The 13,064-nt window shown below is 38.7% G+C and overlaps 1 protein-coding gene across 3 annotated transcripts in view; it reads right to left on the bottom strand.

The window, feature by feature from the left end:
- RNF130 (ring finger protein 130) overlaps positions 1 to 13,064 on the bottom strand; it is a 170,730-nt gene that overhangs the window by 91,784 nt on the left and 65,882 nt on the right. For all 3 annotated transcript variants that reach the window (XM_035290734.3, XM_002744471.6, XM_035290735.3), the window contains exon 3: positions 10,202 to 10,452. In XM_035290734.3, coding sequence (XP_035146625.2) covers positions 10,202 to 10,452 — 251 coding nt within the window. The remainder of the gene's footprint in view (positions 1 to 10,201; positions 10,453 to 13,064) is intronic.

The following is a 13,064-nucleotide window of genomic DNA, read 5'->3' as shown; positions in this document are numbered from 1 at the left end:
CTCAGATTGGCTTAGTGCCTGTAAGGACTGGTGGGAACCCCAGTGATGAGGTCTGCAGGTATACACAGTGCTGAAGGGGCTGCTGGGATCCTCTCACTTACCTCCTCACCATAGTGAGCTCTTCCTGGTTCCTAGCTGATCCTGGTTAGAGTATGCGGCAGTGGAGACCCAGTTTCCTTCCCACCTCTGTGTGGCTATCTCGAACGTCTGTGCTCTCCAGAGCTTCTGTTACTCCTCAAATGCACCCCTGTACTCTCCCTCTGTTATTTTCATTAAGTTGTTTATTTATTGTTCTGGCTTTTCTTGTGAGGAGGACAAGTTCTAAGGATTTCTAATGGGCGATTTTCCTAAGGTAACTCAGATGTGAGTTATCATTATTATTACTATTATTATTAAGAAATTTGAGGATATTTTACAAGATTCTCACTGCTTCCAACTTGTTCAGATCAGAATTCTACTGAAGAGTTTTGAACAGAAAAGTTCCTGATGCTATTTGAGGCTTGGAGAATTCAAATCTTGCCTCCACGGATGTATGTCACACAGGATAGCTGCAGCAGGGAGACCAGGTAGGGTCTCTAATATTTCAGAGACAAAAAGGGCCTGAATTAGGCAAGTAGCAGGAGGGAAAGAAAGAAGAGCACGACGTCAAGAAAGATTTTGTAAGTAAAACCAACAGAACCTCATGACTGACTGACATGGAAGCACAAATGAAGAGGAGGGTTAGAGGAGAGGTGCCTCAGACTTCTGGCTAGGTGACAAGCCGCGTGAGAATGCCTGCCACCATTGCACTGCATTATGGAATAACCAAAAGTAGAGAGGAGGGTGCTGGTGGCAGCAGTTCAGTCTTCAGCAAGCTGATATGAATGCATGTAGGTTATCTAATCGGAGACCTACCAATATTTAGATCTATCATGTTTTCCACTTCTGAACTTTGAACACCTCTTATAGCAGAAGGACAAAATATCTCTTCTCTGTGGTTGGTATTAACATCAATATCTTGAAGGTAATTTTTCTTTGGACTTGGCTTCAGCATTGCTACCTTCTTCTGAATTATCCCTTGAGTTTTTAATCAGTCCTTTTAACATTTCCCATCACTTTGTGACAGGTAAACCTCAGCTATAAGTGTGTATGTATGTGTGTATAATTTGATCTCTTACTGGAATCTGTCTAAAAGCCATGAATTTTTAATTTTCATTCTAAGGCTATTTGCATCCTGCTAACTCTCAAGTACCTAAGATGAAGCACAAAATTCTTTTATGAAGATCACTGTTTATTAAGGTCTCTTACCTTCACCTACACACCATGCCATTAAGTCACTGTTTTTCAAGGTGTGGTCCATGGAGCAGATGCATTAAATCTACCTTGAGTGCTTAATAATAGAAAAAAATAAAATTTATACTGAGGTTGATTCAGTACATACTATGTGCTAGGTACTGTTCTAAACCCTTCAGAAGTACTGACTCATATTATCTTCACAATCATTTTATGAGAAAAGAATGATATTATCCCATTTGACAGAAGAGGAGATTGAGGCAGAGATTAAATATTAATATTTGTCCATATCAAAAGCTAGAAAGTAGGCCCTATCCAGATTTGCTGAATTAGGGGGAGGAAAGATATTAGAAATTTGCAATTTTAAAAAGTGCTCCCATCCCCAAAAGGAGCTCCCACGATTCTTTTGTATAGTAAAATTTGCAACTCACTAAGTATAAATCCTAGTTTCAAATCATTTTCCCTTAATACTCCGCCCACTCACTGATATTCTCTATGCTTCAGACTGTACCCTATTCCTTTAATAATAACACTCCTCAAATTTACACCTCATCACACACAGAATGTCAGAAATGACAAAACCACAGAAAGGCAGCATTTTATAAAGGAGAAAATCAATCTCGGAAAGAGGTGAAGTGATCTGTCTGAAGTTACTATAAGTATTTGGACTAGGACCATAGATCTCCTTTCTACTCCAGTTCTTCTTCCACTATAAAATGCTGAAAAGACTTTCTACAGCATACAGCTTGAGAGGCTTGTTAGAGGCAAGATTATCTTACCTCATCTGGTCAACAATCTCATCTTATCTCATCTGCCAACAATACATACTATTCTATATTTGAAAGCAAAGTGACAAAATATTTGAATTGGCAGAAAACAAGTTAAAATAACTCATACAGCTTGATCTAACAGGAATAGTTTGTTGAAAGCAAGATGGTTCAGAGTATATTGAGGATAGATCACTTTGATGAAATTCATCTCAGGTTTCTCCTTTCAGTAATCAGAACACTCCCACAGAAATAGAGTAAGTTTGCATCTGCACAGAGTAGGGTTATCTTTTTGTAAACATTGGTAAAATCCAGGTATAGAATTTTCCCCCAGCCAGACATGGTGGCTCACACCCTGGCTCATGTCTGTAATCCCAGCATTCTGGGAGGCTGAGGCAGGTGGATCATGAGGTCAGGAGTTTGAGACCAGCCTGACCAACATGGTGAAACCCCATCTCTACTAAAAATTCAAAATTTAGCCAGGCATGGTGGCACGTGCCTGTAATCCCAGCTACTCAGGAGGCTGAGGCAGGAGAATCACTTGACCCAGGAGGCAGAAGTTGTAGTGAGCTGAGATAGTGCCATTGCATTCCAGCCTAGGCAACAGAGTTAGACTCCATCTCAAAAAAAAAAAAAAAAAAAAAAGATTTTTTTTCCCCCAGTGGAAAGTGCCTTGGTGCCTTGTAGTCTGCACCCTTCTTCATTCATTCACCACCATTTTTTCTATTTTTTTTCCCACAAAAGAAGCATCTGTTAACTCTTTTCCAAGAAACCGTCTGCCTGTGCCCAGATCACTCCTCTCTGCTTTACATGACTTTATTAATATCATCCTCTTTTGCTCTTCAATATTTCCTCCATTAATAGCTCCTTCTCCATAAGCCTCTCTCATCAGAAAAAAAAAAAAATCATGTATCACTCCACTGCTAAAAAAACCATACTGATGATAAAGTCTAACTTTCTTATCATGTGATTCAGGCTCTTCATAGTGTAGTGACAATTTATTCATCTTATATCAGTTCAACAGTCACAAGTCTCCTGCCCACTATTCCTGATGTTCTAGTCATTCAACTCTCATGTGGAAATTGATCTGTTTGCTTGACTCTCCTTCATCTCTATCTGATAAAGTCTTATTCATCCTTTAAAATTCAGCTCCAAGGTCACTACCTACCTTCTCTGTGAAGTGTCCTTGACTCACTGAGAGTTAAAATCACTCTGCCCACAAAGAATAACTCTTATACCACACAGTATTTTGACTGCATCTGTCATTCCAACAGAATGTAAGCTCATTCTTGAATTCATTTAAATATTTACTGAGGCAGTGTGATGTGCCAGACCCCATGCTACACCCCAAGGATATAGAAATGAATTATCTTCTAAACACTATGATCTGAAGAGCATATTTTGTATTTTTTAAAAATCAGATCTTAAGCCCCTGAATTATAACATTTAGAAGGCATACAGTCTCTGTATATGAAAAGTGTTATTTACATAAATTGATCATAATAGCAAAGATGAAAAAGAAGGTAATGGAGTATTTGCAGTATCTTTTTAAAACTGGTAAGATAATGACTTCTTAGCTCAAACATCTATTCCCCCTTTCCAGTTCTTTTGGAATTGTTAATCCTTAAGAAACATAATGAACAAAATTCACTCTGCCAACCAAAATGACAAAAGAAGTCTGCTTTTGGGTCATATAATCCTTTTTTGTAGGAAAAACCTTGGCAGTATATACAATACTCCCTCTCTCTCAATTTGGAAGGAAAAAAAAATCTTCTGAACCCACCAGTTTTCAAAGATTAATTGTACTCATGCAAAGTTTTAGACTTTCCCTTACAAAGGAATGTTCAATGTATTTCCACACTCTGACAGGCAAATGCATTCTCGAATTAGCTATTCACTGAACTTTCATGATGGAAATGGGCAATAAGATCGTATGTCATTTCAGCAACCTTGAGATACTTACCAAGTCAAAGAATATTATATACATATGTTATGGCAAGAAGCTTTTACAAATTTTAAATACCTTAAAAGCCATATGCATTTTCACTGGGAATTTTTAAGAATGCATTCTAAATTCAGGAGTCCATTAAGTTGTAGAATATTTTACATCTGCCCCATTCCTTTTTTTTTTCCAGACTGGTCCATTATGTTATTTTTTTCTTTTCTTTTTCTTTTTTTTTTTTTTTTTACATCTGCCCCATTCCTACACAGTAAAATGAAAATTTCATTGTTCTGCTTTAGAAACCAAATTTGACTACTTTGGAATTAAAGGTGCAATATTAACCATGCAATTGTTAAACATTTTACATGTTTAAGAAAATCCTTAAGCATTCGTTCAAAATAAAGGTAACAATAGTTACCTTTTTGTGTGAAATAACTAACACTGACTTAATTAGACCCTGACATTTAACTTTAGCACCAGCCATCATCTAAGCTATCTGCACCTCTGGATAGTATTTAGATATATTCTGACAGTTTTTCAGGAAGAGCAAACCACAGACACTTAGCTATGAACTGAAAAGCCAAAGCATTAGATTCTTATATCACATGTAAAATGTTCCCAATTGTGAGCATTTTACTGCGTGTAGAAAGCTATTTACAATGCATGGATCTCTTTGGTAGCATGTTCTACAGGAAGAACTGCTTCACAACAGTTTGTAGGGACCGGATGCGGTGGTTCATGCCTGTAATTCCAGCAGTTTGGGAGGCTAAGGTAGGAGGATCACATGCGGTCAGGAGTTTGAGACCAGCCTGGCCAACATGGTGAAACCCCATCTCTACTAAAAATACAAAAATTAGCCAGGCATGGTGGCATGCACCTGTAATCTCAGCTACTTGGGAGGCAGAGGCTGCAGTGACCCAAGGTGGCACCACTGCACTCCAGCCTGAGCAACAGAGTGAGACTCTGTCTCAAAAAACAAAACAAAACAAAACAAAACAAAACAAAAACTAACAACAACAGTTTGTGGGAGAAAATCAGAGTCTGTCCTTTAACTCACTGTTTTTCCTTTGCTAATATTCTGGCTTCTCTTTTAAAATAGCCAAAGGTTTCAACCAGTCTAGCTGCTGCCACCTTCTTATTAAACTTTAATAGCTAAGCTTTTTAAGCCACATAAAAATTTCATCAAGCATTTGTCAATCTTAGGGAAAACGGAAGGAGGAAAAAAGGTTAGAACACTGCTTTCCACCACCGTAGCATCCGGACAGAGATGCTTTGGAAAGATCATGCATGCAGTCAGCCGCAAAATAAATGCTAGGAAACAAGCTTGTTGTTTGTGGCACCAGATGGTAATTATGTTTACTCCTTCATTACCCCCAGGCCCCACACTGGGTGCTAATTAAAGTACTATCTTCCAATAGCAGGCTCCTCCGACAACTGTAAGCCTTTGTTCCAAAGTCCTCAGGGTGTGCAATATACAGTCCACTACCACAGGCTTGCCTGTCAACAACACCATTTCAGAGCAGATCCTTATCATTTTACTTTCAGTGTTTCCTATGTCAACATATTTAAAAAACAGATCTTTAGTGTTTTTTTTTTAAAGGTATACAGCATAAGTGAGAAAAGCAGGTGGGCTGTTGGAGGCCCTCAATACATGAGAAACGGATGGTGGGTTCTGAGCTTCCTTACTGTCCACATAGATCCCTGACAATGTGCTGCAGAAGCCTCCAATCTAGAACTGCCAACAGGACCAGAGCACCCCCAGCCCCCAGCCCCAGAAAAAGCCAAGAAAAGCCCAAGTCTCTAGCCAAAGTACCAGGAAAAGGATGGCCTAACATCAGCAAACATTTGCGGTAATACTCATTCTACTCCAGCCAGGCGCCAAGGGAAAAATCACGATCCTCCTCCCACCCTGGTCTCACAGAGCTCAGTGGGAATATGCTCTCCCAGCCTGGCTCCTCAGGAAGAAAAGCTCTGCACACTAGTCTAATTAACACCCAGAAAACATACCACCCAACAGCAGAACATGTATTTTTCCCAAGCACCAATGAAACACTGACTAAGACAAACCACATCCTAGATTATAAAACAAACCTCAAAAAAATAGAAGAGGACTGAAATAATAGGGTATTTCTCTGAGCATAATGGAATCAAACTAGGAATTGGTAACACTAAGATAAGAGTAAAATCTTGGTAGGGCATGGTGGCTCACTCCTGTAATCCCAACACTCTGGGAGGCTGAGGCAGGCAGATCACTTGAGGTCAGGAGTTCAAGACCAGCCTGGGCAACACAGTGAAACCTCATCTCTACCAAAAAATACCAAAGTTAGCCTGGCATGGTGGTGTGTGCCCATAATCCCAGCTACTCAGGAGGCAGAGGTTAAGAGAATAACTTAAACCTGGTTTAACTCAGGTTATAGTAAGCTGAGATTGTACCATTGGACTCCAGCCTGGGTGACAGAGTAAGACCCTCCTTCAAAATGGAAAAAAAAAAGTAAAATCTCTAAACTACTGGAAATTAAATAATATACTTCTCAATAATGTATGGTAAAAGAAGAAGTCTCAAAAGAAAAAAATACATAGGACTGAATGAAAATGAAAATATAGCATATCAAAATATGTGAGGCACAGCTAAAGAAATGCTGAGAGAGAAATTTATAGCACTTAATTTCTACATTAGAAAACAGGAAAGCTTCAAATAAACTGATCACAGACTTAAATGTAAAACATAACAATATAAAAAGTACAAAATCTTTGGGATATCTAGCTAAGTAAAGAGTTTTTAGAGTTGACACCAAAAGCACAATTCATCAAAGAAAAAATTCATAAACTTCACAAAAATTAGAAATTTTTGCTCTTCAAAGACCTTATTAAGAAGTTGAACAAAACAAAACACAGACTGGGAGATAATCTCTGCAATCCACCTATCCAATGAAGGACTTGTATCTGGAATACATAAAGAGATCTCAAAACTCAACTGTGAAAAACAATCTAGGTAGAAAATGGGCAAAAGACATGAACGGACATTTCACTGAAGAGGATACAGATGGCAAACAAGCACATAAAAATATATATAACATTAGCAGTCATTGAAGAAATACAAACTAAAATCACAAAAGATGTTACTACACAGCTAAATAATCACCAGAGATGAAAACACCAAGTGCTGTCAAGGGTGTGGAGGAACTCAGTCAAACATTTCTAGTGGGAATGCAAAACAGTACAGCCACTTTGAAGAAAGAGTGTAACGGTTTCCTACAAAAGTAAATACATGCTTATCTAATAGCCCCAAAACTGCACTCTTGGAATTTACACTGTACTCAGCAATTACACATTTCTTCCAGGGAAATGAAAACTCATGTTCACATCAAAACCTGTATGTGATTGTTCACAGCTGCTTTATTTGTAATAGCCAAAACCGGAAAACAATCGAGATATCCTTCAATGAGTGTGTGGTTAAAGAAACAGTGGTACACCCAAACTATGGGATACTATTCGGCAGTAAAAAGGAATAAACAATTAATACACATAACAACTTGGAGGTATCTCAAGGTAATGATGCTGAGTGAAGAAATTCAAACTCTAGAGGTTACATACTGTATGATTCCACCTATATAACATATTTTTTTTTGTCTGAAGATAGTCTTCATATGTCACCCGGGCTGGAGTGCAGTGGCACGATCACAGCTCACCACAGCCTCTGCCTTCTGTGTTCAACCAGTTCTCATGCTTCAGCCTCCCACGCAGGTGGGACTACAGGCACACACCACCTTGCCCAGCTAAGTTTTTGTATTTTTAGTAGAGATGGGGTTTACCATGTTGGCCAAGCTGGTCTTGAATTCCTGACCTCAAGTTATCCCCCTGCCTTGGCTTCCCAAAGTGTTGGGATTAGAGGCATGAGCCACCACGCCTGGCCCATGATTCCACCTATGTAACATTCTTGGAATGACAAAACTATAGAGATGAGAAACAGACTAATGGTACCCAGGGATTAGGGAAGGGGGAGGGAGGGAGGCAGCTGTGGTTATAAAAGAGTAGCACAAGGGATCCTACTGATGGAACTGGTCTGTATCCTGACCGTGATGTTGGTTATATGAATCTACACATGCGATAAAACTGCACAGACTAAAGACAGACACACACGTACACAAATAAGTACAAATTAAACCGGAGAGGTGGGAAGACTGCAGGAAATTCAGAAAGATCATGTATCCATACCAATTTCCAGGTTATGATATTGACCACAGTTATACAAGATGTTGTTACCACAGGGAGAAAATTAGTGAAGGGGATAAGAGATCTCTTTGTATTTCTATGTTCTCTTACAAATACAAGCAAATCTACAAATTTCCCAAAATGCATATAACCTGAAACTAATCATGAAGGAACACAAGACATCAGATAAAGTCAAATACAAAATAAGTGATCTGTACTCTTCAGAAACATCAATGTCATAAAACCAAGTAAGAGAGACAATTGAATGCAAAATCCAATAAGCTCCAATCAATCCAGGATTTTCTCTGCTATAAAGGTCATTATTGAGCCAGTTTTATAAAACCCAAAAAAGGTCTATAAGTCAGATAATGTATTATATCAATGTTAACTTACTGATTTGATAATCACACCATGGTTATTTAAGAGAATGTTCTTGTTTTTTGAAAATATGTAACAAAATATTTAAGGGTAACGTGGCATCATATCTCAAACTAACTGTCAAATACAAAGTCTGAGGGTGGTGGTTCATACCCATAACCCCAGCACTTTGGGAGGCCAAGGTGGGAAGACTGCTTGAGCCCAAGAATTTGAGATCAGCCTGGGCAGCACTGCAAGACATGGTCTGTACAAAAAATTTAAAAATTAGGATGGTGGTGCATACCTTTAGTCCTAGCTACTCAGAAGGCTGAGGCAGGAGGATCACTTGAGCCCAGGAGTTGGAGGCTGCAGTGAGCCATGGCTGACACCACATTCTAGCCTGGGCAACAGAGCAAGACCCTGTCTCTTAAAAAAATTTTTTTTTAATTTAAAAAAGTATAACTACATAGAAAAGAAAATACAGTAAAATATCAACAGCTGTAGAATCTGAGTGAAGGGAATACTTGACACTAATCTTGCAAATTTTTTTGTTAAGTCCAAAATTACAAATATATCGAAATAAAAAAATTTAAAAGTGCATAGGGAGAGCCTGGCACGTAAAGCTTCAATAAGCTAATGTTCAGGTATATCTACTTTCAGATAAAGAAATAAGTTCAGGTGCTAAATAAACTGTCCAACAGGGATGAGGGATCATGGTAAACTGGTGGTACAGGAGGGATTTGAGCTGAGACCTGTTCCATGCCAAAGTCTGTGCTTCTTTTAGTAGAATGAGGAAGGATAAAAATCCCAATGCCGACTTCCCACAGAGACATGGATGTTCTGTGTTAGGAGAAGGTAGCCTTATATAAAAACTGGCCTCAAATCACTCTCCAAGCAAGTCACTTCTTAGTTTTCTATATGAAAAGTCTAGGATAGGGACCAAACACCTCGAACCTGGCTCCTAGGGTGGGTACTCTGTCCACAGCACATCAAACAAACTTAAGTTACCAACTGAGAGCCACCATCTCCAGGCCCTCACATCAGGGAAGCACACTGCCTTTCTTGGTTTATTCACTCAACCCAAATTCCCAGAGCCCCTCAGACATGCTGTCAATGGAACTTCTAGGATGACTATCTAGAGAGACCTCTTCTATTGGTCCTCCCCACCTCACCCTTACCCCATGTCTGAACTTAGATGACAGAGGTTTTTCACTGATGTTGTTTTCTGAATAGATCATACTTTCCCTGTTCAAAATTCACATGGGAAAGAATTTCACATAGGAAGGGGTAGAGTGAAGTCTCCCTAACCCCCCTCCCCATTCCCATTTCCAGAAACACCCACAGTTACTAGTTTAAAAATGCAACTTTCTGATATTTCTCCAAAGTAATAGAATTATGTAGATAATACTATGATATCAGCTATCTACCTAACTAGAATATTCTAGGTGATCACAATAAATTTAGAACCCTTTAGGTTATTTTAAATATCACTTAAATTATTGTGTAGACATTTTCAACACCTTAAAATGACTGAGTGAGTGTAACAATATTTTTTAAAACAAAAAACATGTTAGTAAGACGCATGATGACGACAAATGTCTGTGAACTCTGGCTGGTAAGAACCAATCACTGTTGAGTACTGGCAGCTCACCTGGTTCCTGTCGCGTGCATTTGTGTACCTGATCTTCTGAATGAAGTAGAATATGAGCCATGCCGAAGAAATAATCATCAAAACAATAAAGGATATTGACACGAAGACTAGAGAGCCACGGCTGAAGTTCTTCGGTGGCATTCGAGTTCCAACAGCTATTGTCATTTGTACAGAGATGTTTTTCTCCAGATAACTCAAAATATCCTTACCCCTCAATTCTGTTATCATGACAGCAATAATATCTCCAGTGCCTGTAATATAAAATAAATACATATACTCAAGTGACATTTACAATTTATTGAAACATGAAATATATAAACGCGCCACTTAGGTTAACTACTGTAATGTTTGCTAATGGAAAGGGTATGCAAACTCCACTTCTCAGCTGAAATGAAGCTGCAGCTGGGTATGCTGGCACCAAGTGGGAACATGTAATTTGTTGTGTGGTACTTAAGACTTAAACAGACATAAGGCATAAAACGATTGCAGTGTTAAGAACCATATTAAATTGTCTGACAACTACATTAAAAAAAGATTATTAAACCAGCCAAATGTGACAACAGACAGCATAACATTATATACCAACAGAAATGTACCAACATCATGGTAGATTTACACTGTAAAACCTTTTCTATTTTAAAATGATCTTCAGAAAGTCTTAATTCCTTTAGAAATAGAGAAAAGTGCTGTTTTTATAGCATAAAATGGTACTTCTTGCACTAACCAGTCTAGGAACATTCATGGAGCACCCACTATGTGTAGAACTAGTGCAAGGAACAAAAACAAGTACAGGATGCCGAGCTTTCTAATCTCACCGAGACAAGGACATACAGCTGGTAACAGAGCTACAAAGTGCCAAATGGTGGCACCTTTTATTAGTGACATCAGAAACTGACTTGGGTCTTATGTCCAGAATTGAGTGAAGTGAGGCTCCTTGCTAGTTTACCCAAGAATTCTTCTGGAAATCAAACATTCCTGAAAGAGGTCCAGACTTTAACATTTTGGACTGATTTGGCATCAAAATACCTCCAGCCTCTAACAGTCGTCCAGAGGTCTGCCCACAGTCACAGGCTATATAAGTTAACTTATGAGGATGGTCTTAAGTTGCTTTCTAGTTACCTAGATCTTTCCCCTACATAATTTCCAGAAGCATTAACCATAAAAGAATTGAATACCCCTTCCTATGGACAGCAGGAGACTGCTATCCCTTTCCTCCTCCACAAAGGAAATAACTTCGAACTGTCTTTGGTGGCAACATATAACTTCTACATTTACCTTCTCCAGAGAGCCCTTAAGAGAGACTAGGGGTCATTAGAAGGGAAATAAACATTTTATTTCAGGAAAAAAATTATAACCACTTATTTGAATTTGAATATGATTTATACATATAAATTGTAAACCAACAAAACAAACAAGCAAAAGTCTCTAAAACTTGTCCTTTTCAATGCTTCTTCAATGAATAATACATTGAAATATTTAGTTTTACATGCTTCATTTATCATATTTAGCTAAAAGAACCATCTTTGTGTTACATGCAGTCCCAAAAGACTACATGCAACTAAAAAGAAATTCTATAGGGCCCAGTGCATGGCTGATGCCTATAATCCCGGCCCTTTGGGAGGCAGGTGGATTGCTTGAGCTCAGGAGTCCAAGAACAGCCTAAGCAACATGGTGAAACCCCATCTTTAACAAAAACAGGAAAATGAGCCAGGCATGGTGGCACATGTCTGTGGTCACAGCTACTCAGGAGGCTGAGGTGGGAGGATCACTGGAGTCCAGGAAGTCAAGGCTGTAATGAGCTGAGATCACGCCACTGCACGCCAGTCTGGGTGACAGAGCGAGACCCTCAAAAAAAAAAAGAAGAGAAATACAACAGTAAAAGGAGTTTTATGGAAAACGTAACCCAATGGAACATATACCTTTTTACTACCTTACTCAAAATTGTTACGGCCACTTTATTAGAATAGCAGTTTATCAGAATACTGATTGAAAATCCACAAATAAAAAAAAACTATAAAATTAAAGCAAGCAATAAAGTTAACATCTAATTACCTTTCTGAATAAGACTTCTGATCAGTAAGTTAGAGACAATGATAAAATAATGCTAAACCATTTTAAATTTCCATTTAGAAGTCTCTTTTAAAATGTTGTTCAACAGGCCATGATCTGTGGTATAAGATACCAGGTATGGCTATAAAGTAACTGAGACGGATCCCACAAACAACATATGACAATCAGTCTCATTGCTTTATAATCACACCAGGTACAAACGGTTTTAGAAATCAGTTGGCTCTTGAAGACTCAAGCTGGAAAAACAGTAGGGAAAGCTGCACAGGTAGCCAAGGGAGCCAATCCATGTAATTCTATTCAAAGAATACTAAATAAGAACACCAACTAATTTCAACAGGAAAGCTGTCTGGGAAAAGAAGTGTGTAATTATTTCAACCATTCAACAATATTTATTGAGCACATACTATGATCAGGCTCCTTTTACCTTTTAAAGAGAGTGGAAAATTACCTGCTCTCGATGATGCAAAAATCCACATGCCCTCAGGAGCAAAGGGGAACCTTTCAGACTAGGGAGAAAAGCCACTCACAGCGGTGAGCCAGCACAGAGAGGTGAGAGGCAGAGGAGCCTGACCTGCAAGTCAGGCAGGAGGACAGCAGAATGACGGCCCAACACCAACACTCACAAAGGACTGGAGTCTTAGCCATTTTAGGTCTTAAATCTCGTACAGAATCTAGTTAAAGTTATATAGGAGGTCCCTCCTAAGAGAAAGGGCCTTCTCCCTATACTCCAACCCCTGACCTAAAGCTGCCTCAGACACTTGTTTTTGTTTTTTTTTTTTTTTTTTTTTTTTTG

Source organism: Callithrix jacchus, chromosome 2, assembly GCF_049354715.1.
Source record: "Callithrix jacchus isolate 240 chromosome 2, calJac240_pri, whole genome shotgun sequence".
Lineage (NCBI taxonomy): Eukaryota > Metazoa > Chordata > Mammalia > Primates > Cebidae > Callithrix > Callithrix jacchus.
This window is presented reverse-complemented; position numbering and strand designations above follow the sequence as displayed.